The 25215-nt window shown below is 43.8% G+C and overlaps 1 protein-coding gene across 2 annotated transcripts in view; it reads left to right on the top strand.

Annotated features, from left to right (window-relative positions):
- The window catches only part of PLXDC1 (plexin domain containing 1), a 78140-nt gene extending 53235 nt beyond the window's left edge, over positions 1–24905 (top strand). For both annotated transcript variants that reach the window (XM_088474711.1, XM_088474710.1), the window contains 6 exons: positions 12197–12278; positions 16817–16877; positions 16999–17122; positions 18339–18371; positions 18452–18612; positions 22009–24905. In XM_088474711.1, the coding sequence (XP_088330837.1) occupies positions 12197–12278; positions 16817–16877; positions 16999–17122; positions 18339–18371; positions 18452–18612; positions 22009–22128 (581 nt within the window). In that variant the 3' untranslated portion in view covers positions 22129–24905. The remainder of the gene's footprint in view (positions 1–12196; positions 12279–16816; positions 16878–16998; positions 17123–18338; positions 18372–18451; positions 18613–22008) is intronic.
- The last annotated feature ends 310 nt before the right edge of the window (positions 24906–25215 follow it).

The raw sequence follows: 25215 nt of genomic DNA, 5'->3' as shown, positions 1-25215 counted from the left end.
GGAGCCGTTCCTTCGGCGTTGAGCTATCTGCAGGCAGCCCAACGCAGAGAGGAGGCAGCACAAGGGAGGACAGAGACTGCGTCTTACCCCGGCTCCAACAGTGACATGCTCAGGAGCCGGAGCTATACAGGTAAGTGCCGAGAAACCAGGGGGGAGGGGGGCTGGGCTTTGTACTCAGTGTGGCATAATATGTAAGGGGGGGCTTGGCTTTGTATTGTGTGGCATAATGTGTACAGGGAGGCTGTGCTGTGTGCATAATGTGTAATGGGGGGATTTGTATTGTGTTCATAATGTGTAATGGGGGGGATTTGTACAGTGGGCATAATGTGCAAGGGGTATTACTACTGTGTGGCGTAATGTGAATAAGGGACACTATTTGTGACATAATGTGAATTGGGGGTACTGTATTGTGGCCATGCCCTTTCCCTACGAGACCACACCCCTTTTTTGGCCTGCGGCACGCACTATGCCGGTTTACAATTGGGGGTGGCGGGTTGGGCACCAAAGCACTTTCTTGCACAGGGCACCATAATGTCTAGTTACAGCTCTGTTATTTGGTATTGGTCTTTATGGACAGTTCTAATAATAATCATTTTGTGTAACATAAGTTTACATTTGACTTTGCCCCTAATATACTTTGAAACCCTCACCATAATACATATATTGTATTATCAATTTACTTTTATTTATGATGGATACAATTCTAATTTCCTATTATGTATGTATAGTACCCTCATAGATAATGTGGATTTATTACACAGAATTTAATTTTATTCTTTATGTACTATATGGATAACTGCAAATTACTCATTGTCTATTTTGGTTGGAAATCTCAATATCTATGCAAATTAATATTTTTTATTATTATAAAATGGGATTTGCAAATTGTAGAAATATTTGTAATATTGTCATTGATTTGCAAGGCACTTTAGTGCTCTGCACTGCCAGGCAGTGGGGAAAACAGGACATACAAAAAACAGGAATATACAGGGTAGATAAAACAAATACAGACATGAAAATAAATAGCAGGAAGACCCTGCTGATGAGAAAGCTTACATTCTAATTACAAGAGAGCGAATTTGAAACAAGGGGCGTGAGTATGGGCCCAGGGAGGAGATTGGGACAGTTGTGAGGGTGCATTAGTGTGAATAATATAGATGGGAGCAGGTTAAGCTCTAAAAAAGGGTGGGATTTCAGAAAACATTTAACCACTTAACTGGCAATTTTTTTCCCCAAAAACCACTCAGAAATTGTCGTGTTTTTTTTATGATTGAATTAGGTCAAGAACATCTAATTAATACTTATTCAATACGATTTTATAAAAAAATATTTTGTTTTGGACACTTAACATTAACATCAAGTTTTACTATAACGGTCATCAATATATCGGACTATCAATGTCTTGAACATCGCGACTTTGATGTAATCAGCAGCTGCTCCACTGAGCAGCAGCCAAGTATACACTGGGAAACTGAGAGGTAGTGAGTTTACATTTCTCCGGCAGCTGCTCCTCTCTGCAGCCGCCGGGTGTGGGGGGGTGGATCCTGCCGTGCTGACGCAGTGATCAGTGATTGGCAGCACGGAAGACATCGGGAGGTCCCTCTGCTATTAGTGCCGCCTACTGTGCATTTCTGGCAGGTCGTATCGTATGTGTATCAGTTAACGCACTGTCTGGTGTTTTTACAAACAATGCAACCCTGCCAGGGAAGGTCTGAAGGCTGTGGGAAAGTGTTCCACAAGTTGGGAAGACATGGGAATGAGATGTGGTTACTAGAGACAAGTTGCAGATCAGAACAGAATCTAACAGGGTGAGTATTTTGAGATGAGATTTAAGATTTATGAAAGTGTGGTGTTGCTGAAAGCTTTGAAGGTAAAGATGAGTAATCTGAATTGGATTCTGGAGGACACAAGCAGCCAGTACAGGTATCTGAATAGTAACTTGGAAGATGTGAAGTGCTTGAAAAGGATTGAAGCGGACATAGATAAGTGAGAGGTATGCCAGATAGTAGGAGGTTGCAGTAGTTAAGGCTAGAGATGATGGAAGTATAAAAATGTTGGTAACTGTAAGCGAGTATGTGTATGCATGTAATAAACTTATACTTTCACGGTGTGTGTGTGTTGTCTTTATTTTAACATTTATTTTTTAGGTGAACTAGAGGTAACAGTGGGCCCTTAATGACCTGCATGCTAGTACTTGTGATTCTCAAAGTTCAACATGCGGGAGAAGCATGCTGGGACCTGTAGTTCGACTGTAAAAGACAATGTTGTTTATATATTTTTTGTTCTACACACACACTATCAACACGGAACCCACCGGCCAGGGGTTCTGGGGATAGCCCCGGGCTATCAGCCCAGGCCTGGGTTGCCCTGGAGAGTGAGACACCTTTATTGGGGGGTCCCCACCTTCCCGGGGATCCCCGGCTTGGGCTGACTAGCGGTCAGGTGCAATGCTTTGGTTGGGGCACCCAGTGAAAGGGTTCCCCTGGCTGTGGCATTACACCCTTGCTAGAAAGAGTCTGGTGCTGGTTATGGTAATTACAGGGGACCCCTACTCATTTTGTCCCCTGTATTTCCAAAACCAGTACCAGCTCGCAGAGCCCAGTGCTGGTTGTGCTAAATACAGGGGACCCCTACGTCTTTTGTCTCCCGTATTTACACAACCGGGACTGGCTCTGAAAAGCCTGGGGCTGGTTGTGATATTAGGGGGGACTCCACGTCATTTTCTTTTTAATTTTAAAACTTCTGTAGCTCTTTACACACAGATGCATGCACGGATCTCACTGATCTGTGCATGCATCTGTGTCAATCAGACCTGCTGATGCTACAATTGAAAGCAAGAAGCAGGTCTATTCATTTGGGGATTTGAAGTTGGTTTTTGAGTGGGATTTGGTGTTCGATTTGTACATGGGCATGCAAAATCGAACATGAAATCACTGTTCAAAATCGAATTCGATTTTAGAGGTTTCTAAAATCCAATTTTAGTAAATGTGGGATTCATGAGGGATTTCTACATTCGATTTGCTTTGAGGTGAGCTAAATCGAACATCAAATCGAATGTAAAATCGAACTTTGATAAATATACCCCTAAGTATAGATACAGCAATAGATTATCTGTATATAAGAGATTGATTATCTTTGTACTGAAATGAAAGTCATTCAGTTATACGGGTGTACACTGGTTGGCACAGTAGGCCTGATTCAGACCCGCTCGCAAGCGGGTCGATGGTGCCCTAGTGCGCATGCGCACGACGGAGGCTGCTTCATCGTGCGCATCCGCGAGACCCGGGTAGCGACGGGGAAGCTGTCGCTCCGGGTCTCGCACCAAAGGGGGCGTGCTGTCGATGGTGAGTGACAGCACGCCCCCTTTGGTGGGCGTGGCTTCCAGATGGAGGCGTTCCCATGGGAACGCCTACCGTCTAGGTCCGGCCCCATTGACATCACTAGTGATATCAGTGGGAGTGATTTTGGCTCTGATAGAGCCAAAATCATTCCAGGGCTTGCGGTCACCGAGACCCTACCGCAGGGTCCCGTCGCAAGCCCGATGGTCGCGATGGTCTTGACCATCGCGACCATCTTTTTGGCCGCTCGCATATGCTGTGGGTGATCACCCACAGCTATGCGAGCGGCCAGGCGGCCGCTCCAAGTTTAGGTAGGAGGGCCCTGATTCAGAGCGAGCGCTCTGGTCAGAGCGTCCGGCTCTGAATCAGGCCCAGTGTGTTCTGGTTAAGATATAAGGAATTTTCATGTACTGTGCTCAATATTGAGTGCAAATCTGAATATACTTGTATTTCAGTCTGTATTATGCAGTTTCCTGATGGTAAAAATAGCAGACAAAGTGAGACTGGTGATGATGAGTCTGCAGCAGTATGGAAGCAGTCTATAATGTGTATGAACTCACAATCCCAGCCAGCAGCAGATGGTAACTGGAATATAGGGTGCAAAAGTAAAGTTGGAACTGCCTCTGTCACTTGTACCGGTGGTGACCTTGTACAGCCGTGTAGATCTTTAGCAGTGGCTGAACATTTCATACAAATTATAGACTACTTTCATACTACTGCAGACTCATCATCACCAGGCTCACTCCGGTGTACTATACTATAGATGCAACCATGCCAAGCTGGGCTTTTCCCTGACACGGTCGCATCTGATGCTTCTTTCATAAATGCTCACCGGCGGCTGCTGGAAGCTCAGGATACCTTGCTGCCCCCTCTGCTTCCTCCCAGACGCAGTGTAAGCCTGTAAGGGTAATCACACTTTGATTACTGATCACAGTCCGTCAGTGTGACCGGCTGCGGCTGCCTTACACTGTGGCAGGCAAGAAAGCAGAGGGGCCAGCATGGTGTCCTGAGCCCGGCGGCTGCTGAAAATTAGCTTCAGTAGCCAGACCTGGGCTCAAAGTATAAGGGCAGCCGCGACACCAGTCACACTGACAGATTGTGATCAGTAATCACAGTCTGAGCTCCTGCTGCAGCCGCAAGTCCCCCAGTGTACCCCTTCCCTTCTTCCAGGCAGCTGCAGCCGCATCCATGGCAGCCCGGCTGGTCAGATACACTGACAGACTGTGATCACAGATCAGTCTGAGCTCCCTACTGCACCTCTCCCAGCCAAGTGTCCCATGTCCACACTCCCTTCTCCCAGGCAGCTGCTAAAGTGATGGATGATCTTCAGGAAAGACCACCCCCTGCTGCTGGCTGGTTGCTCTTCTTGCAGGACTGTAGAGTCCTGCAAGAAGTAGCTTTGTACAGTGAAAAAAAAAAAAAAACTTTGCAGTAACACACACATTATATATAAATTTGTGTATGTGTTAAGTATATATGCATGTGTGTATATATATATATATATATATATATGCAGTGTTCTCCCCAGGCTGTTTTTGGCGGGTGCACCACCCGGCAAGAAACCGCCTACCACCCGGCACTTTGGGAGCCTGCAAGTGGGGACAGTATCTGGGAGCTGTATAAAAAGGCCAAGATCCTATAAACTTTGCAGCTTTTTCATAATCAGACGACTGGGCCCCTAACAAGAAGATGAAAATTAATATATAAAATGTTATTTCAAGTTTAAATCATAATGTCAGTGTTTAAAACACTGATATATATGGATATCACACACACACACACACAATGTCCTGGTCCGGCACTCAATACTCTTCCCCACAATCCTGTAAGTACCTGGGTGCTCACACAAGAAAACAGTAGCAGTCCTAAATGCAAAGCCACATGCAGTGGCTAAACACAATGCGTCACTCCAGGATTTATAACCATATTCTTTACTGTATGTTCAACGTTTCAAGGCCCAGATGGCCCCGTAATCAGGAATACAGACACATACAAAGAAGCTTACCTTTATACCCCACCTGGTGAGTACGAAGTGAAAGGCTGCTCCGTAGCCGTGTTCACAATACCGGAGGGCGTGACTCGCCAGAAACTGACATCACCCGTCTCACCTCTGGTGGTTGCTATGGCAGCAATTACAGCCTCAAGTCTTTTTGAATATGATGCCATGCCACAAGCTTGGCACACCTGGCAGTTTCGCCCATTCCTCTTTGCAGCACCTCTCAAGCTCCATCAGGTTGGATGGGAAGCGTCGGTGCACAGCCATTTTCAGATCTCTCCAGAGATGTTCAATCGGATTCAAGTCTGGGCTCTGGCTGGGCCAGTCAAGGACTTTCACAGAGTTGTCCTGAAGCCACTCCTTTGATATCTTGACTGTGTGCTTAGGGTCGTTTTCCTGCTGAAAGATGAACCGTCGCCCCAGTCTGAGGTCAAGAGCGCTCTGGAGCAGGTTTTCATCCAGGATGTCTCTGTACATTGCTGCATTCATCTTTCCCTCTATCCTGACTAGTCTCCCAGTTCCTGCCACTGAAAAACAGCCCCACAGCATGATGCTGCCACCACCATGCTTCACTGTAGAGATGGTATTGGCCTGGTGATGAGCGGTGCCTGGTTTCCTCCAAACAGAACGCCTGGCATTCATGCCAAAGAGTTCAATCTTTGTCTTATCAGACCAGAAAATTTTGTTTCTCATGGTCTGAGAATCCTTCAGGTGCATTTTGGCAAACTCCAGGCGGGCTGCCATGTGCCGTTTACTAAGGAGTTTCTTCCGTCTGGCCACTCTACCATACAGGCCTGATTGGTGCATTGCTGCAGAGATGGTTGTCCTTCTGGAAGGTTCTCCTCTCCCCACAGAGGAATGCTGTAGCTCTGACAGTGACCATCGGGTTCTTGGTCACCTCCCTCACCAGGGCCCTTCTCCCCCGATCGCTCAGTTTAGACTGCCAACCAACTCTAGGAAGAGTCCTGGTGGTTCCGAAGTTCTTCCATTTACGGATGATGGAGGCCACTGTGCTCATTGGGACCTTCAAAGCAGCAGATATTTTTCTGTACCCTTCCCCAGATTTGTGCCTCGAGACAATCCTGTCTCTCGGAGGTCTACAGACAATTCCTTGGACTTCATGTTTGGTTTGTGCTCTGACATTCACTGTCAAGTGTGGGACCTTATATAGACAGGTGTATGCCTTTCAAAATCATGTCCAATCAACTGATTTTACCACAGGTGGACTCCAATTAAGCTGTAGGAACATCTCAAGGATGATCAGTGGAAACAGGATGCACCTGAGCTAAATATTGTGCTTCATGGCACAGGCTGTGAATACTTATGTACATGTGATTTCTTGTTTTTTTTTTTTATTATTAAATTTGCAAAAATCTCAATAAAACTTTTTACACGTTGTCATTATGGGGTATTGTGTGTAGAATTTTGAGGACAAAAATGAATTTATTCCATTTTGGAATAAGGCTGTAACATAACAAAATGTGGAAAAAGTGAATCGCTGTGAATACTTTCCGGATGCACTGTATACAGTATATATATATATATATATATATATAAAAATAACCAGGGTCAACAACCCTAATTATGCAAGCAAGTAATGGCAGCACTGGGAGACTATGTAGATTAAAAGAATGCCTTTATTTCCTATGTTTCGGAGATGAATCCGTTGTCAGGGAGGCAGAGCTAATGAAAACACACAAACGGCGTTTGTGGGTGGTAACAGGGGAAGGTGCTTGAAAACGGGGAGTGGTGATCCGAACGCAGGCGTGCCAAACGGTCAAAACGGGCATTTTAAGGGTGTGCATAATTAACAAAGCAGCGTCATTGACCACGTCACTTGGTTGTTTCTTAGCCTGAACTGTTCGCATGATTGCGGTAGGAAAATCCTACCACAAGCACTGCGAGCAGTTCAGACGCCTTTCGATGTACTTGATTAATCAAATAAATAGCGGAGATTACGTAGGATGCGAGCGGCCAGGGGGCGTCTTTACAAAATAGCGAGCGCATGTTTCATTCGCTCAGACATAGAGGCGTCAACAGACCACAAAGAGCGAGCGCTCTGTTTAAATATCCGGCCCCTTTTTCTGAACGAGCGAGCGCAAATAGCTTCCGGCTCAGAATCAGGCCCTTAGAGCATTACCTGATTGCCGACAGCTGTGGAACGCCGACCTCAGACATCCCCATCTCCGAAACATAGGAAGTAAAGGCATTATTTTAATCTACATAGTCTCCCAGTGCCGCCATTATATATATATATATATAGATAGAGAGAGAGAGAAACTTCTCTGCATCCACATAAAAAAACCAGCACACCAAATATTCCCAAAAAAATTCCTTTAGTGTTGTAATACATAGTCACCGCCGTGGAACAAGCGTGCTGTTGTCCTAAGGAGCCAGCGTGTCACAGCCCGACAGCTGTTTCGGTGCTTCCTCACACCTTCATCACGGGGGGTGACTATGCATGCTTATACTGCAGCTGCCCTTATTATGATGTTGGAGCCTCGCTGTTTATCTCAAATGCTTGAATAGCTTAAAAGGAGCCTGTTGAGTGCATACTGCTGCTATGTACACCACCATTGTTTCTACATGTGACTGTACCTTTTTATGCTGCTTAGATTTACAACAGTAAAGGATTTTTTTTTTTAATATTTGGTGTGCCATGTTTTTTCTGTGGATGCAGAGAAGTTTCTCTATATTCACTGTACCGTGCACCCGACTTTTTGATGATAGGAGTGTGCGCATTTGTTCTGTGTATATATATATATATTTTATAGTGGCAAAATCAACCTAAGTGGCGAGTGAGCCATGTATTCTGTGTGAGGCTGGACGGACACGCCAACAGATAAGAAAAAGGAGGTGTGGCCACACCTAAGGGCTGCCCAGTGGATTCAGTCCAAGGTAGGATTGAGGCAGACAAGTATGTATACAGACCAGGTGGGGTAGTGGAAGCCAGTCATACTGCCTGTGGAGAGTTCAAGTGGGACTATGGCAGCTATAGAGCCCAGTGTGCCAAGCCAGGCCTGTTGGAGGCCTTGTCCAGACCTGCAGTCAGGCAGGAAGGACCACAAATCACTAACGTTAATGTTTTTTCACCTATTTTGAAATCAGTCTTGTAGCATGTAAATATGTAGTTGATGTATCATGACATTTTAAATGGTGTTTTAGTCTAATATTTTTGTATTATATACACCCAATTAGCTCACATTCATAGCGTTTATATTGATACAAAAACCCTGCATTAGTGTGAGGGGTTGTCATGGGGATTGATAAACAAATCTTGTTCCGGCCAGCGCCGCAGTACCTGGGATTGCTTGACACCACCTCCGGCATGACATCATCGCCGCAACCAGAAGTGGAGCTCTGGATGCCGGATGGATGGGGAAAGGGAGGGAGAGTCGCTTATTGTATATATTATATATATATATAGTGCACCAGATCACGGCTCCGGCGCTGCTGGCGGCCGTGTCTTTACCTCTCCGCGGCGCTCTGTGTTGGGGCGCATGGTGGGTCCGGTCTCCAAAGTCCTCTGTGCTGCCGGCTGTTCTGACGAGGGAGTCCCTCCACTTCCTCGCTGTGATTCCGCCACTCTGTCCATGGAGGCTGCCTTGTTGGGCTGTGTCATATGACCCAGCTCATCCAGTCAGCAGTCCTCAGTTCTGAGCCTCCACCAATCCTCAGCCAGCAAGGGGGATAAAAAAGGCATGAGTGCAAACACTCATTGCCTGAACAACTAGATACTGTAGTTTAACAGGGTATGCTGTTACTGTCTCCCAGAGCGGTTCTGCAAGTTCACCTACCGGTCCCAGTCCAGTTCTGCAAGTTCTCCTACCAATCCCAGTCCGGTTCTGCAAGTTCTCCTACCAGCTCCAGTCTGGTTCTGAAAGTTCTCCTTCCGGTATTAGTCTGGTTCTGCAAGTTCTCCTACCGGTGATAAAGCTTCCTGGACCGGAAGCGAAACGCGTCAGTGATCACCACTAACTGCTACTTATTGCTACAAGCTGCTACTTTGCATTCCTTATTCACCTGACTTTACTTTAAACAACCGAATGTCCGATTATTTGAAAGCCGGCTGCAATACAATTACCATACTCGGCTTGGTGACGCTGGACTTGGATTAACACGGGGACAGGTGAAGGCTGTCACAAGTTGACTTTATTACAGCCTCTGGACCCGTTGGGGCTGCGGCTCAGTGTGTCATCAGTTCCAAATTGGGAGCAACCACATTAGCAGCCCATTCGACTAATCCCGCCAAGACCAGCAAGCGCTACACTGCTTTAAGTTCCAGAGGTGATTACATCAGAAGCCTCACCTCGCTTCATACGGAGGACTGCAAATATATATTTATCCTGCGCAAAGACCTGAAGGTCGGAGATGATGGAGAGATCACTGTGTCTTTGGACGTTTTTCTAATGTTCTAAAAGTATATGTGATTCCCAGCAAGGATCTTTTTTATATAAATAATAGGAATATAGCAGCTGTTGTTTTTTCTACTTATTACTCAGACTAGTCTGTATAGACTTCTTTCAGATAAGTATTTTTAAATACTTGTGATTGTAATATTGTTGCAAATGCTAAATAATATATAAAGAGATTTCTTAATCATATATTTGGTGTCTTGACTCTATTTTCTGCCATGCCCAGTTATTAATTGATTTAATATTTGAATTGGTCATTTATAAGCGCAACACCAACATTCTTCTTTTGCTTGTCTGCGACTACCTAGGTAATCTCGTTTTTTGGGGGGGTTCCTCACAGACCCTTAGGTGTGTGCAGCTATTTTACATACTTATACATTTTTCTATATAGAATTTGACTAGCGCCAAGCTGACTTAGATTTTTTCACTGGTTTTCTCTTTGTGGCTAGAAAGCCAGGCCAGGAGGCTGTGTCCATAACTGTGAGAGACAGAATTAAACACTATGACTGTTTTACATTTGCAGACTAGCTGCCCATTATAGAAAGGGGCCAAGAAGTGAGGTAGTGCCCTGTTTGGGACTAGATTGTTTATTATTTTGCTCCTGAATGCTAACAGTAAAGCTCCATTTATTTTCATTTAACCTGAAAAGCTGCATGTGGATCTTTATTATGCACCTAGACAATGCACCACTTACCCCTCTACAGAGCTAAATGACCCCAAAATATCACTAACTATATATATATATATATATATACACACATACACACTGTATATACATATATATATATATATATATATATACATACATACACAGTCCAAAATACGTCGGCACTCCCAAAGCCAAAATGTAATGCCGTGGTGCCGGCCAGGTAATTTTGTGCAACAAATATCCAGTAATAACGGCACTCGTCGCTCCTTTTAAATAACACCAACATGAATCCAGCTTTTCAACACTTCGGGTTTATAGCAACCCGTCATCAGGATACATCAAAGACGTAGACCCGAAATGTTGAAAAGCTGGATTGGTGTTATATAAAAGGGGCCAATGAGTGCCGCCATTACTGGATATATGTTATAAATACAGTGTATATGTATGTGTGTGTATTTGTATATATACACACACACACACACTGTTGCACAGTACTATATATATATATATATATATATATATATATATTAGTTAACAGTTGTTTTTTTTAAACTGTACAAAACATTTTTTTAGAATGTTTTTCTAATTGCTGATTGTGTTTTGTAAAGTTCTTTACATATAATTTTATCGACAAATTGCATATTTGTTAAACGTATACTTAATCAGGTTTCAAGAGATATTATTTACATAATTTGATAATAAAAACATACAGTAGACAATTTTGGGGGCATTTTTTGAAAAAAAATATTACACAGTTAAGTGGTCAAGGTAATTGTTGATAAATAAATATGGTTCTCAATATTATCAACGCTTTATATTACATAAGTATCTGACCATCAGTATGTTATTGTGAAAAAATTATCTCCTACCATACTGAAGAAGCTGCACAGTACTGGTATAAATACTATTATATTGTGTATTTATATAAACTCTATCAATCACATTCTTTCTACATTCTCTTGCATTTTCCTTGGATCCCCAGCTTGACTATTTTTCGTAGTCAATTGTTTTCTAATATGTTTTTCTTTTGTCTGTAATATGATGATTTTGGCTGATTTGTGAGCTGGTTACATCATTCCTTTAGTTCAGGACTCTCCACTTCCAGATGCAGCCCTACACAGCGTGCATATTTTTTCCAGCTTCCCTGATCATCTCCATAAACACTATTATGTGACATATCAACAAACCATTAGCCATGGCCATAATGTTCTAATGTCTACATTGCAGAAAGTCAAAAGTTCTGTTTTAATAACATATACCGTATGTGGTCCTATTCATTTAAATACTACACAGTACACATTTTATGATGCAAGTTGTAATTATAAAGATTACAGTAACTGCCACCAGCCATGCACAGAGAACCAACATGTAAATCTTATGCCAGGATTATATAGTAGAGGAGGTGGCTTTGAATTTCAGCAACTGCATGCCAATGCATCAGGGAGTAGCTAGCCCGTCTACTCTATACATTGCAGTCCAGCTTCAGTAGATGGCTGACATATAGATATTTGTCACGCCTTACTTACTGCAAATATATCACTTAAATAATAAGCTGCCACTGGGATGAAGAGCTGTAATCACCTGCAAGATATGAAAGGGGAGCCAAATTGCAGTTTAGGAAGAGGACACATATATGCCTTTTTGGAATCAGTTCAATATGCATGCTGCTCAATGAATCTGATGCAATAATACTGGTGAGGTCCTTCAACAGAGTTACGCAATTATAAAGTGCTACTGCAAGTGTCATAATGTATATTACTGCCTATTTCTCTGTTAACATATGTTTCATTCAATCTAGCTTGTATGCAGCAGTCCAGCTGTGAGCAATGTATGACCTCTGCACCTACCTTCAACTGCAGCTGGTGCCATGTACTACAAAGGTGAGTATACAGGGATCAGACACTAAATGTATCTGTTTCCCACTCTTTTCCAAGTTATCTTCCAAGTAAGTTTTCACCCAAATTTATTGGTAATATCTGCTAATTGGCACATATTATTATTATTATTATTATTATTATTATTATACAGGTTGAGTCTCCCATATCCAAATATTCTGAAATACAGAATTTTTTTAGAATGACTTAAATAGTGAAACGTTTTGCTTTTTGATGGTTCAATGTACACAAACTTTGTTTAAGGCACAAAATTATTTATATAAAATTACCTTCAGGCTTTGTGTATAAAGCGTATATGAAACATTATGGGCCAAATGTAATAGGTAGTCTGTTTTGGTAAATTGCGAGTTTGGTGCTAAACTCGCAATTTTTAACAACTCTCCAATGTAATAGGGTGTCTGTTCACTAAAACTCGCATTTTTCAGAGTTACTAAAACTCTCCATTCTCAAACTCGCATCCAGATGTTTTCACATTGAAAACAATCAACTCGCCCAATGTAATAGAGTGTCTGTTTCAGACTCGCAAAAAAAAGATTACCAAAAGTCCCCAAATAATAGACCTGCTTCAGGCTAGCGAGTACATCCTGAGCAGGTCAGATTAACACAGAAACATGCACATATCCATGAGATATGTACATGTTTCTGTGTGTACTTATGTAAAATGTGTTTAAATAAAAAAAAAAATGATGTGCACCCCCTCCCCAAAAGCATAACCAGCCCTGGGCTTTATAAAGCCTGTTCTGGTTCTAAAAATACAGGGGCCAAAATGCGTAGGGGGCCCCTGTATATTAAGAGCCAGCACAGGGCTTTGTTGAGCTGGTCCTGGTTCTGGAAAATCAGGGGACAAAACGAGTAGGGGTCCCCTGAAAATTCCTGAACCAGCACCGAACTCTTTCTAGCGGGGGGATAATGCCACAGCCAGGGAAAACCTTTCACCGGTTTCCCCGGCCAAAGCATTATCCCTGACCGCTAGTCAGTCCAGGCCGGGGATCCCTGGGGATTTGGGTACCCCCCCAATAAAGGGGTACCCCTCTCCAGGGCACCCCAGGCCTAGACTGATAGCCCGGGGCTATCCCCGGCACCCTAGGGCGGTGGGTGCCGGGTTGATAGTGTAAAGTGAAAGTGTAAAATTTTATTTTCCATATTGTCTTTATTTGTAGAACCACAAGTACCAGCAAGCCTCCCCTGCATGCTGGTATTTGGAGAACCACAAATACCAGCATGCGGGGCATTACGGGCCCGCTGGCATTTGTAGTTCCACAACTAAAGAAATACGTAAAAAAACAAACTTACACCGTGAAAGTATAATTTTAATAAAACGTACATGCACACTCACACATACTCACCTATTATCCGAAGTAATCCATAGGGGTGTACCTGAAAAAAAAATCCATACTCACCTCTCCTATGCGTAGATCACGTCCTCTTCTCCAAGTAGGCAATCCAGGGGTTAAAATAAAAAACCGAAAAAAACCCGATCCATGCCGGACTGAGCAAAGGTATGTGTGTACATATCGCGACATTGTATCATTGATGTAAACCACAAGATTAACATCAATTAATCTTGCGGTTACTATGTAGCGGCTCTCACCATAGACGGGCTATGGGGATTTCTCACCATAGATGTCTAAGGGAGACAGAGGCTGGCCGCATTCAGCTAATCAGGGAGCTGCTCCGACGGAGATGCTCCCTGATTGGCTGGCGGCCCCTGCACTGACGGGGCACACGTGTGCCCCGGTCATTTACGCGGAGCAAAGGTATGTGTACACACATACCTTTGCTCAGTCCGGCATGGATCGGGTTTTTTTCGTTTTTTTATTTTAACCCCTGGATTGCCTACTTGGAGAAGAGGACGTGATCTACGCATAGGAGAGGTGAGTATGGATTTTTTTTTTTCAGGTACACCCCTATGGATTACTTCGGATACTAGGTGAGTAAGTGTGAGTGTGCATGTATGTTTTATTAAAATTATACTTTCACGGTGTAAGTTTGTTTATTTACGTATTTCTTTAGTTGTGGAACTACAAGTGCCAGTGGGCCCGTAATGCCCCGCATGCTGGTATTTGTGGTTCTCCAAATACCAGCATGCAGGGGAGGCTTGCTGGTACTTGTGGTTCTACAAATAAAGACAATATGGAAAACTTATTTTTACACTTTACACTATCAACCCGGCACCCACCGCCCTAGGGTGCCGGGGATAGCCCCGGGCTATCAGTCTAGGCCTGGGGTGCCCTGGAGAGGGGTACCCCTTTATTGGGGGGGTACCCAACTCCCCAGGGATCCCCGGCATGGACTGACTAGCAGTCAGGGATAATGCTTTGGCCGGGGAAACCGGTGAAAGGTTTTCCCTGGCTGTGGCATTATCCCCCTGCTAGAAAGAGTTCGGTGCTGGTTCAGGAATTTTCAGGGGACCCCTACTCGTTTTGTCCCCTGATTTTCCAGAACCAGGACCAGCTCAACAAAGCCCTGTGCTGGTTCTTAATATACAGGGGCCCCCTACGCATTTTGGCCCCTGTATTTTTAGAACCAGAACAGGCTTTATAAAGCCCGGGGCTGGTTATGCTTTTGGGGAGGGGGTGCACGTTTTTTTTTTTTTAACACACACAGAAGCCATCACGGATCTCACTGATCTGTGATGGCTTCTCTAAAACTCGCACCTTTTAATGCTACTCGCATTAAAATGTGTCAGTTTACATTGTCCTAAACTCGCCTGCACTCGCAAATGCAGTAGCCTCGAGCTGAAAAGTTCGCAGGCTATTGAATTTGCGAGTTTCAGTACAAACTCGCACTTTTTAAAAGTGCGAGAAAGTGCGAGTTTGTACTGTTACTAAAACTGACTACCTATTACATTTGGCCCTATGTGTTTAGATTTGGGTCCCTTTCCCAAGATATTTAATTATTGTATGCAAATATTCCAAAATACGGAATATTCTGATATCCAAAATACCCCTGGTCCCAAGCATTTTGGATATGGGAGACTCAACCTGTAATACATTTAGAAGGACTTTGGTTAGCTTAAAACACGTCAAAGCTACCATTCTTACAGCCGGTGCTACCATACAGCTGTTACAAGACTTGACGCTATGGGCCTCATTCAGAGCTGATGCAAATTCCAACTGAAGGTTGCCAAACTGCACAAGGATAAGCTTTGTTGTGATGCAAGTAGTGCAAATAATCTTTTCATTTTCACATGCAGGGAAAGCAGTATCTGCTGTGGCATGTAGTACTCTACAGATATTCTTTACTGTGATTCAGAGTTGAGCTAGGAGACGTCCTCCTCCCAACTCAAAATCTGTTTGCACATTTCACATTTTCCCCACTGCAGTGCAACAAGGTTTTGCCAAGGGCTGATGCAAAGTTGGTCACAATCTGGGCCTAAATTACTAAAAAATAAAAATATAAAAGAATAGTGTATTTTGTAAATATTCAGATGTGTTCTGGTCGGCAACAGTAGCACAAGACACATTCAACTTAAGTCATTGTCATAAACCATTATTTTATGTGCAACATTTGCTATTACGCATCAAATAAGATATAAAAACTTCTCTAATACAGCAGAAACAATGGCCCTCATTCAGAGCCATACGCTCTGAGCAGAGCGCACGCTCTGAATGAGGGCCGGCCTCCATGAAAATGGAGCGTCCTCCTGGACGCTCGTATAGCTGTGGGTCACCACCCACAGGCTATATGAGCGTGCAGTTTGATGGCCGCGATGGTCGTGACCATCGAAATTGCGAGCCGGAGCCTGCGGTTGAGTTTTTCAACCGCAAGCTCCGGAGTGATTTTGGCTCTATCAGAGCCAAAATCACTCCCACTGACATCACTAGTGATGTCAGTGGGCTGGCTTCTGACGGGAGGCGTTCCCGTGGGAACGCCCCCGTCAGGGAGGCACGCCCCCGGCACGCCTACCAAAGGGGGCGTGCTGTCAATCAACATCGACAGCACGCCCCCTTTGATCAGACACAACGAGCGAAGGACTTTCCTTCGCTCGTCGCGTCTGGCGATGCGCACGACGGAGCTCCCTCTGTCGTGCGCATGCTCAGTCCATAACATTGACCCACTTGCGAGCGGACAGCCGCTCGCGAGTGGGTCTGAATCAGGCCCAATATCCCGTCTTGCGTGTGCAAAAACTAATAGTTCACTAGTGCCAGCAACCTTTATCAACATCCATCACTCCTGCCCCACCTCCCGAGTCTTCTTTCTTGTATGCATGTATTTGCAGCTGCACAAAAAATATCCATACTGTACCAAGCATATTATACAACGCATCATCCCAGTCATCCAGGAGCAGGCACCTGTAACTGGCAGCATCATACAAATCTGCATGAGCACATACACAAGCGGCCACTGTTGTAGACATGTACAGTGTGAATTCATACAACATACAATCTGTATAAGCCCCTCAACCTCCAGCTCTAAATGAAGTTCTATGTGTGCATATGCCGTCACAGCCTGTAATAAGACCAAACTGACATTTATTTTATGTGCAACAATGCCTGATCGCAGTGTGTGCATACATGCAGATGCTCCAATGGCTTTGACCGCTATCGGCAGGACTGGTTGACATATGGATGTGAGCAAGAGGTGAGAACTAGTTTAGTATAACTATTCTGGAAAAGAGAAGTGCTAAAAAATATATTTCTTTGCTATGTTTCCATATATGCCAACTAATATAGTAAACATTTTCCATTCAATTACCCAAAAGTCCCAAAGCACATCCTGTGAAGAGTATCTGGATTTTTACACTACAACTGACACCTTCCACCCTTCCATCTCATCTGAAGGGGACTTGTCAACTCCAACTGCTTCAGTAGGCCTCACCACAGAAGGTAGTATACTGGGACACATATAGTACTGGGTTTGTAAGAAGCAAACAGAACATAGCTAGTAATCATTACATATGTTATAGTATACCAGCTAGCACTCACAAGTAGGCCTATATCCTTTGTAACTACAATATGAACTTATTAAAAGTATTCTCAGTGAATCAAGATATGATTCCACAAGGAAGAGAACAGAAAGTCTACTGTTCATTAATGCCAAAACATATTAATGTGCTTGACCAAATGTAACTTGATTTATAAGAATTTCTTAAGCTGGGTACACATCGGCTGTGGCGCAAACAAAGTGGCCAATTTGGTATGCTATACACACTTACCAATCGGCCACTCGATATGTCTGGTCAGACATCATAACTTGACAGGCATTTACATTTGCCAGCTCAGGTGTGATTTTATGTCAACGGGCGGTCATAGGGTTACCCGTACACACATGCAGATGTACCAATATAACTGCAAGATATATTGGCATCGGCTGTGCTACAGGGCCTGATATGTCTGAACGTCATCATTCACAGACATATCGGGTGTGCCCATCCACCGATGCACTACAACGTTCAAAAAAACTAAATATCTACTGGTGCATACACACGTAGCGATTTAAATGATCGATTTGAACAATAACAATATCGTTAACGTAATCTGTCCTTTAAATGGACCCTACCAATTCACCATTGACCTGCGATGCACGGCCACATATGGACGGTAGCGATATCATCCATCGGCCGTGCATGACGGTCAAGTTGCTCGATATCGAGCAGGTTACTATAGGGACCTGCTATCGTTGATCTGTAAATATAGTGAATAATTGATCGCTATTGTAGGTGGTGTGCTGGCTGATCGATATCAGTCATCCAGCACACCAGGGAGGGTGCATGACAATCAGCCAGCGATATCTTATCGCTGGCTGATCGCTACGTGTGTATGCACCATACTAGTGTGTACCCAGTAAGAAATGTACAACAGGGGTATTGATGTCAAAATTGTGTCAGCTAGATAACAGCAAAATTGACAGGATCATTAGCAAGCATAGCAGAAAATTATAATTATGTTTTAAGGAGAAAAGTCTGCATGTGTCTGTCAACAAAGGCACAAGTTAAATGGAATGTTGCTAGTTTAGTCTTGTGTAGTTTTTAGGATTGTGAATAAAACATTTTGAGCTATAGTCTGCCTGTGAATAAGGTAACTGTCTGTTGCTGTTTTTCAGATGACACAAAATTGACTCCATATGTAGGAGATGGTGAGTGCACAGGTATGCATGCATGAATGATGATTGACCTTTGGCAGACATACTGATAACTGCTGAATATACTCTTTCAGAGCTGCAGGAGGAGCTGCTAAAGAGACAGAGTGGGTCCCATGTACATTTTGGCACTATTATCGGCATTGTACTGGCAGTGCTATTAATCATGGTCATAATACTGGTTGTCATCTATATAAACCACCAAAAAGGCAAACAAGGGAGACACTGCTGTATGGAGGTGAGGCTTGTATCTGATGCATGCTTAGTTCTTGTAGCTTGTAACTTGCAACTAACATCCAAAAAACATTCTAAAAAATAAAATAAAATAACATAACAGTAACTTGCAAATTACTTCCAGTGAAAATAAAGTTTAATAAAATAAGATAATCCCAGTCAAAATTACAAATTTGATCTCAGAAACGTATGTGGATCCACAGTGAAAACAATCTGGTGGGTAAATTAAAATCTGCAGCGGACAAAAATGTTTGCTCCTCCAGCTGGCAGCTTGTTGTAGTTAGTCTAAACTAACCTAACCCCCCTAACCCTCCTTAGGGGTGCCTAACCCTAACTTCCCCCCCAAGTGCCTAACCCTAATCCCCCCTCTAAGTGCCTAACCCTAACCACCCCCTTCCCCGGAGCCTAAACCTAAGTCCCCCGGGGGGGTGCCTAACCCTAAGTCCCCCCCAGGAGCCCTAAACCTAACCCTCCCCCCCCCCCGCGGCGCCCAGCATCTCTACGATCGGGATGCCGGGCGCCGGTCTCCCGGCGGCGGGGAAATGCGGGCGTCTACATCTAGACGCCCAGCATTTCACCCTGCCGGGATATGACAGTCGGGAAGCCGGCTGCCAGTATTTAGGCAGTCGGCTTCCCGATTGCTTCCCTATATGATACCTGTATGGAAAAAAACTTGGTCACCAGGGGGTAGAGTTGTTGCCCATAGCAACCAATCAGATTCTAGCTATTATCTTCTAGAACAGGGGTCAGGGAACTTTTTTTCCTTTTAACCCAAAATATATTTAGATACGCTGACGTTACCCCCTTGATTTGAAAGGAAGGAAATCCTATAGTAGTGCCCCCATATAATGCCCCTGTAGTAGTGCCCCCATAGTTATGCCCCTGTAGTAGTGCCCTCATAGTTATGCCCCTGTAGCAGTGCCCTCATAGTTATGCCCCTGTAGTAGTGCCCTCATAGCTTTGCCCCTGTAGCAGTGCCCCATAGTTATGCCCCTGTAGTAGTGCCCTCATAGTTATGCCCCTGTAGCAGTGCCCTCATAGTTATGCCCCTGTAGTAGTGCCCTCATAGTTATGCCCCTGTAGCCTTGCCCCCATAGTTATGCCCCTGTAGCAGTGCCTCCATAGTTATGCCCCTGTAGTGCCCTCATAGTTATGCACCTGTAGCAGTGCCCTCATAGTTATGCCCGTGTAGCAGTACCCCCATAGTTATGACCCTGTAGCAGTGCCCCCATAGTTATGCCCCTGTAGTGCCCTCATAGTTATGCCCCTGTAGCAGTGCCTTCATAGTTATGCCCCTGTAGCAGTACCCCCATAGTTATGCCCCTGTAGCAGTGCCCCCATAGTTATGCCCCTGTAGCAGTGCCCTCAGTTATACCCAGTAGTGCCCTCATAGTTATGCCCCTGTAGCAGTGCCCCCATAGTTATGCCCTCAGTTATGCCCCTGCAGCAGTGCCCTCATATTTATGCCGCTGTAGCAGTGCCCCCATAGTTATGCCCCTGTAGCAGTGCCCCCATAGTTATGCCCCTGTAGTGCCGCTTGTACGAAAAAAACAAAAAACGTACCTTAATCCCCGCTCCTGCATCCGCTGCCGCCCAGTCCGCCCGGCTGCTCCTCGGAACTATGGGAGTGACATTATGACGTCTCTCCTATAGTGCGTATGGAGAGAGCCGGAACCTGGAGTTCAGAAGATAACTCCAGCCTCCGGCTAACGCGGCGCTGTAGGGAAGGAACCGGGCGCCCGCTGGTAATAACATCTTAGCGGACATCCGGCTTAGAGCCTCGCTGCAGCGCTGGAGGTCACTGACGCTGGGTGCAGCGGGTCTGCCGCTGCACACGGCACCAGTGACCTCCATTTATGGGGGTAATAGACGGACAGAAGGGCATGCAATGATTCATATGCATGCCCGGCTGTCCATCCATTACCCCTAGGAATTTCAGTTTGACTCCAAATGGGGTAATTTACCCTTGTTCCTCGACCACTTTTCTAGAAGGTGCTAGATAAATGATAAGTAGAATCTGATTGGAAGTAGCGCACTTCCAAAAAGGGGGCGTGTCCTCTTGGGAACTCCCAATAGCGTCACTCCGGAGGTGTGCCCAGCATCCCCGGACATGCTGGACTGTCCCCGGAGACTGTGCTTGCACATCCGGCTCCTCCACTGTGACAGGAGCCAAGTGCTGCAGGACAATGTGACACTGCAGCACCCAGCCCCTATAACTGAGGAGCAGCCGGCATTTTGATGTCCCTTCCAAGGGTGACACTCGGAGCGTCCCGCACTCAACCCCCCCCCCCCCCCCCCCCGACCCCCACAGTGATGCCACTGAGTTACATCACTCTGGGCCTGATTCAAATAAGAATCTTGGTAAAACTATGCTGCACTGCAGGTGGGACAGATGTAATATGTGCAGAGAGATTTAGATTTGTGATTGGTGTATCCAAACTGAAATTTAAATTGCAGTGTAAAAAAAAAACAAAAAAACAACTGCCCAGTATTTGTGGGCTACATGCGAAAGCAGCCAGTATTTACCCACATTTAAAAAAATGTATGTATTTCCACCCCTTTCATTGCAACATGTTTTTTCCAGGTACACAGGTACTTGCTCTGTCTAATGGTGCATACACACGGTGCGATCAGACACGATATCGCTGTCTGATCATCATGCACCCTCCCTGGTGTGCTGGATGATTGATATTGATCATCCAGCACATCACCTACTCGCTGATGACTAAGCGTTGATCGCAGGTCCCTATAGTAACTTGCTCGATATCGAGCAAGTTGACCTGCATGCACGGCCGATGGACGATATCGCTATCGTCTATACATGGCCGCGCATTGCTGGTCGTCTGTGAGTTTGTAGTATGGACCTAAAACTGAACTAATAAAACTATAAAGTTATCGTTCAAATCGCTCATTTATATTGCTCCGTGTGTATGCACCATTACACTATTTAAAAAATTGAATTAGGTCCTATGCTAGGAGGAAACCTGGATTGAACACAATCTAAGTAGAGTCAATGGTATTCTAGTGACATAAAGAAACTGGCATCAAGTACAGGAAAGTATAACATGTGGACTAATGACTAGAATAAAATTAAAATAGAATAAATTAAAAAAAAAACATAATTCCACTTCTGTAACAACCTGGTGCTACTTAGCATTGGCCTGATTCATATCTTAGTGCAGAGGCCTAAAAATTTGTTGGGCTGTCGCAGAACGTAAGGCAAAACCGTTTTTTACCAAATGCCCATTACAAATATGAATCCATCGAACACATTGGCACCTGTATATCGCTCACAAAACACTCTATTGTCCTGAAATGTAATCTATTTGTGAATGTCAGAAATGCCTACATATATATGAATGAAAGTATGCAAATCTATTATATAAACTCTTGGTTTCAGTATCGTCCCCACCAGTGGACAGTTATGAAGTTCAACAACTACGAAAGCCCAGGTGTATACACTGTGGTGGACTCTACACCAGGATTTGGTAAAGACAGCTTCATGGAGACAGAACAATAAGAATTTGAACCCCTACGGGTGGAGGAGACTGAGGGGCTGGATCCTCCCAATGAGTTTATTAAATTCTGGCAGACTGGGTACCCCACCGAAAACGCTAAAGACTACACATAAGAAAGAAATTACTCTTTAGCTACAGAATATTGTAACTCCGTACTCTCATCTTCCTGGTTCTGCAATACATCTCAGCTTCAGATAAATGCAAAGACTGATGTGCACACTCCGTGAGAAATCTGTTAAGCAATGTTACTAAGCCTTTGCCATTTTCTACCACAGCATCAGAACTCTGCTGCACACAGTATCAGAGGAGCACTAAACCTCAGCATAAATAAAATTTGCAGGGCACTGCACATCCACAGATACTCACAAATGTATCAGCTTGAATCTCACACCCTCCTTTCTATAGACTTGCAGAACATTTCATATAAGCACGCTCCTGCAGAACCTTGCCTGGAAGTAGAAAAAAGCAGAAGCATGAATTTCAGCATGAGAAACTGAATAGTATAAAATCGTAGACTAAATACCATTAATTTTATTTTTGTAAGAATGGTAGAACCTTACCACACAGCATGATATTGCAAAGCATTATATCCCAACATCAGAGATTGGGGCCTGATTCAGAGTTGCACTAAAGTCCACTTTGCAGATGGAGCTTGTGAGTTTTAGCAGCTTTGTATACGTTGAAGCCTGCGTACCCAACTTGGACAACTACAGGTGATTTAGAGTCATATGCATGTTACTTGCGTCTTAGTGTGCGCAACTTGGCGTACACACGTAGGATAATTGTTTCATGGATTGTAGGCGGAATTGTGGGCTACTGAAAGGCGAGCGTACACAGAGGACCTGATTTTAGACTGATCTCTTGAACCAAAGATAGAGCTGGTGCAAATGTGTGCTGGTAGTGATGACAGCTACTTTGATAAGAGGATGGATAAAGTAAGTGCAGCTGCACAGATGCAGACACCCCATAATACAGCCGGAGATCTGTATTTATATCTGAGCACGCAATGGGGCTGCAGATGCAGCCGAATCGCATGTAACTCTGAATCAACCCCAAGGTGTGCACCTTCATTCAGCCTCTGTAGAATTTAATATTATAAGATGCACGAAACCTCTTATCTGCCACATGACTGCAAAACATTAAACAGCATTACTTGAGTTTCATAGCCTTCCCCTCAAGAACCTCATAAATATCATATCCAAGATCCAACAGAGACAGCACCACACCTGGATCTCAGCACCGTCATAGAATTTCAGTCCATCATAAAACTAGCCTACTCATGATTGCACACCAAAATCAAAAGCATTGTAGTGGAGTATGGTATATTTCAGTCATTGCAGCAATGCAATCAGACATAAGGAACCTTCGTGAGGAATCTAGAGAGCATTGCATAACAAATGTGTACATATTTGCAGCTCAGCATGAAAGCTTGAAGAGCATTCTCAATGTCAAAAAAAGTCACAGGGTTTCCCAAATCTTCAAAAGACCTAAACTATTTTTGAATAATTACTAACTGATACTTTCTAAATCAGAGGTTCCCAAACACGGTCCTCAAGGTACCCTAACAGTCCAGGTTTTAAGGATATCCATGCTTGACCACAGGTGACTTAATTAGTACCTCAGTCAATTTGATTTAACCACCTGTGCTCAACCATGGATATCTCTAAAACCTGAACTGTTGGGGTGCCATGAGGACTGCGTTTGAGAACCTCAGGTCTAAATGCTTTAGTTTTACTATGCTATCTATTGCCACTATAAGATTTATATACCCTAGAAAGTTCCCTGTAACATGGCATACAAAAACAAAAGATGACATCTCTTTGATCATTATCAGTTGTTTTTTTATGTTAATCCTACTATACAAAAAAAAACCATAGCATGGTTTAGACTATTAAATGCATCATCTTTTTAAATGTCTCTTAATTCCTCCAACCCTCAATAGCAAATGTGTTACTGCACTCTCTAGTAACACTATTGTCCCCCACATACCATTATTTTTTATATTATTAATTTTCAGTTTTAATTGGGTAGTCAGTGCTGTATCCAAATTTCCACCCCTTCGATCACGACCTCTACAACTCAAACCTACAGCATTGTTTGATGTCACAGACGGGGAGAACTTTAGTTAATTAAATAGCAGATGCTTCCTGCCAGTGAAATCAGTGGTAAGTAATGAAAACAATGTTATTTCATGTAGTGAATTGGTGTGATTTCTCATTGAAACACTGTTAGCTATGAAACAGCAGCTAAAGTAATGAGTATAGTAAGTGTGTCAAGACATCCCAATCAGACAACAATAGCGATTTTAATATGAGACCACTGCTGACTGTATTGTGTGCCACAGCTGTTGGTCTTTTAGCACACATGCAGCCCATTGGCCTCCAGCCGGATGTACAAAATACAGTGCAACCTCTCCACAGTTGACTGGCTGCAGTTTAAGGTCAGCCTAGTAATATTAAAAAATTACTGTTTCCATTAATATATGTTACAGATACCACTTTATGTGCTGCATGCCTCTACCAAATACTCCCAGTTGACTGCACTAGTGAGTTGCGGAGTACAGCTGTTTATAATAACTGATTCATGGTTTAGCATAGAACTACCAATCAGACTTTTTTTTCTAGGACAGTTTAGAAAATGAAAGTGAATGTTTAAGGTTACAATGCATGTTTTCATGTTTACCTGTATTGTTAAATATCACTCATTACCTGTACAGGGCTGTCTCCACTGTAGACCTTTTGGCTTGCATAAACTTTAACTGCTGGTCAGATTTAAAGATCTAGAGCATGTTGAATTTATGATGTAAATTAAAGTTTTTCTAATCTAGCTCTTGGTTATTTCTTATATGCTTATAAAGTAGTGGTATTACAATGCAATGAACAGTGTAGCAGGGGCTTTGGTGGGGGAATACAAGACCAAACTTTTATCAACAACAGACATTAGTAAACATGTAATTGTGTAGTTCCTACCCATGCATGTTTTTTATTTTGTTTTAATGCTTCCTGAAGCTTAGAAGCAGATTCAATTAGCTGCAAGAATTACTGCGCAGCTGCAGCTCCCGAGTTTAAAACCAGGAGCTATTCAATAAT

The sequence above is a fragment of the Taudactylus pleione genome, unplaced genomic scaffold (genome assembly GCF_031769625.1).
Source record: "Taudactylus pleione unplaced genomic scaffold, aTauple2 ptg000155l, whole genome shotgun sequence".
NCBI classification, from domain to species: domain Eukaryota; kingdom Metazoa; phylum Chordata; class Amphibia; order Anura; family Myobatrachidae; genus Taudactylus; species Taudactylus pleione.
Note: the sequence above shows the minus strand (reverse complement) of the source record. Positions and strands in the feature narration are given on the sequence as shown.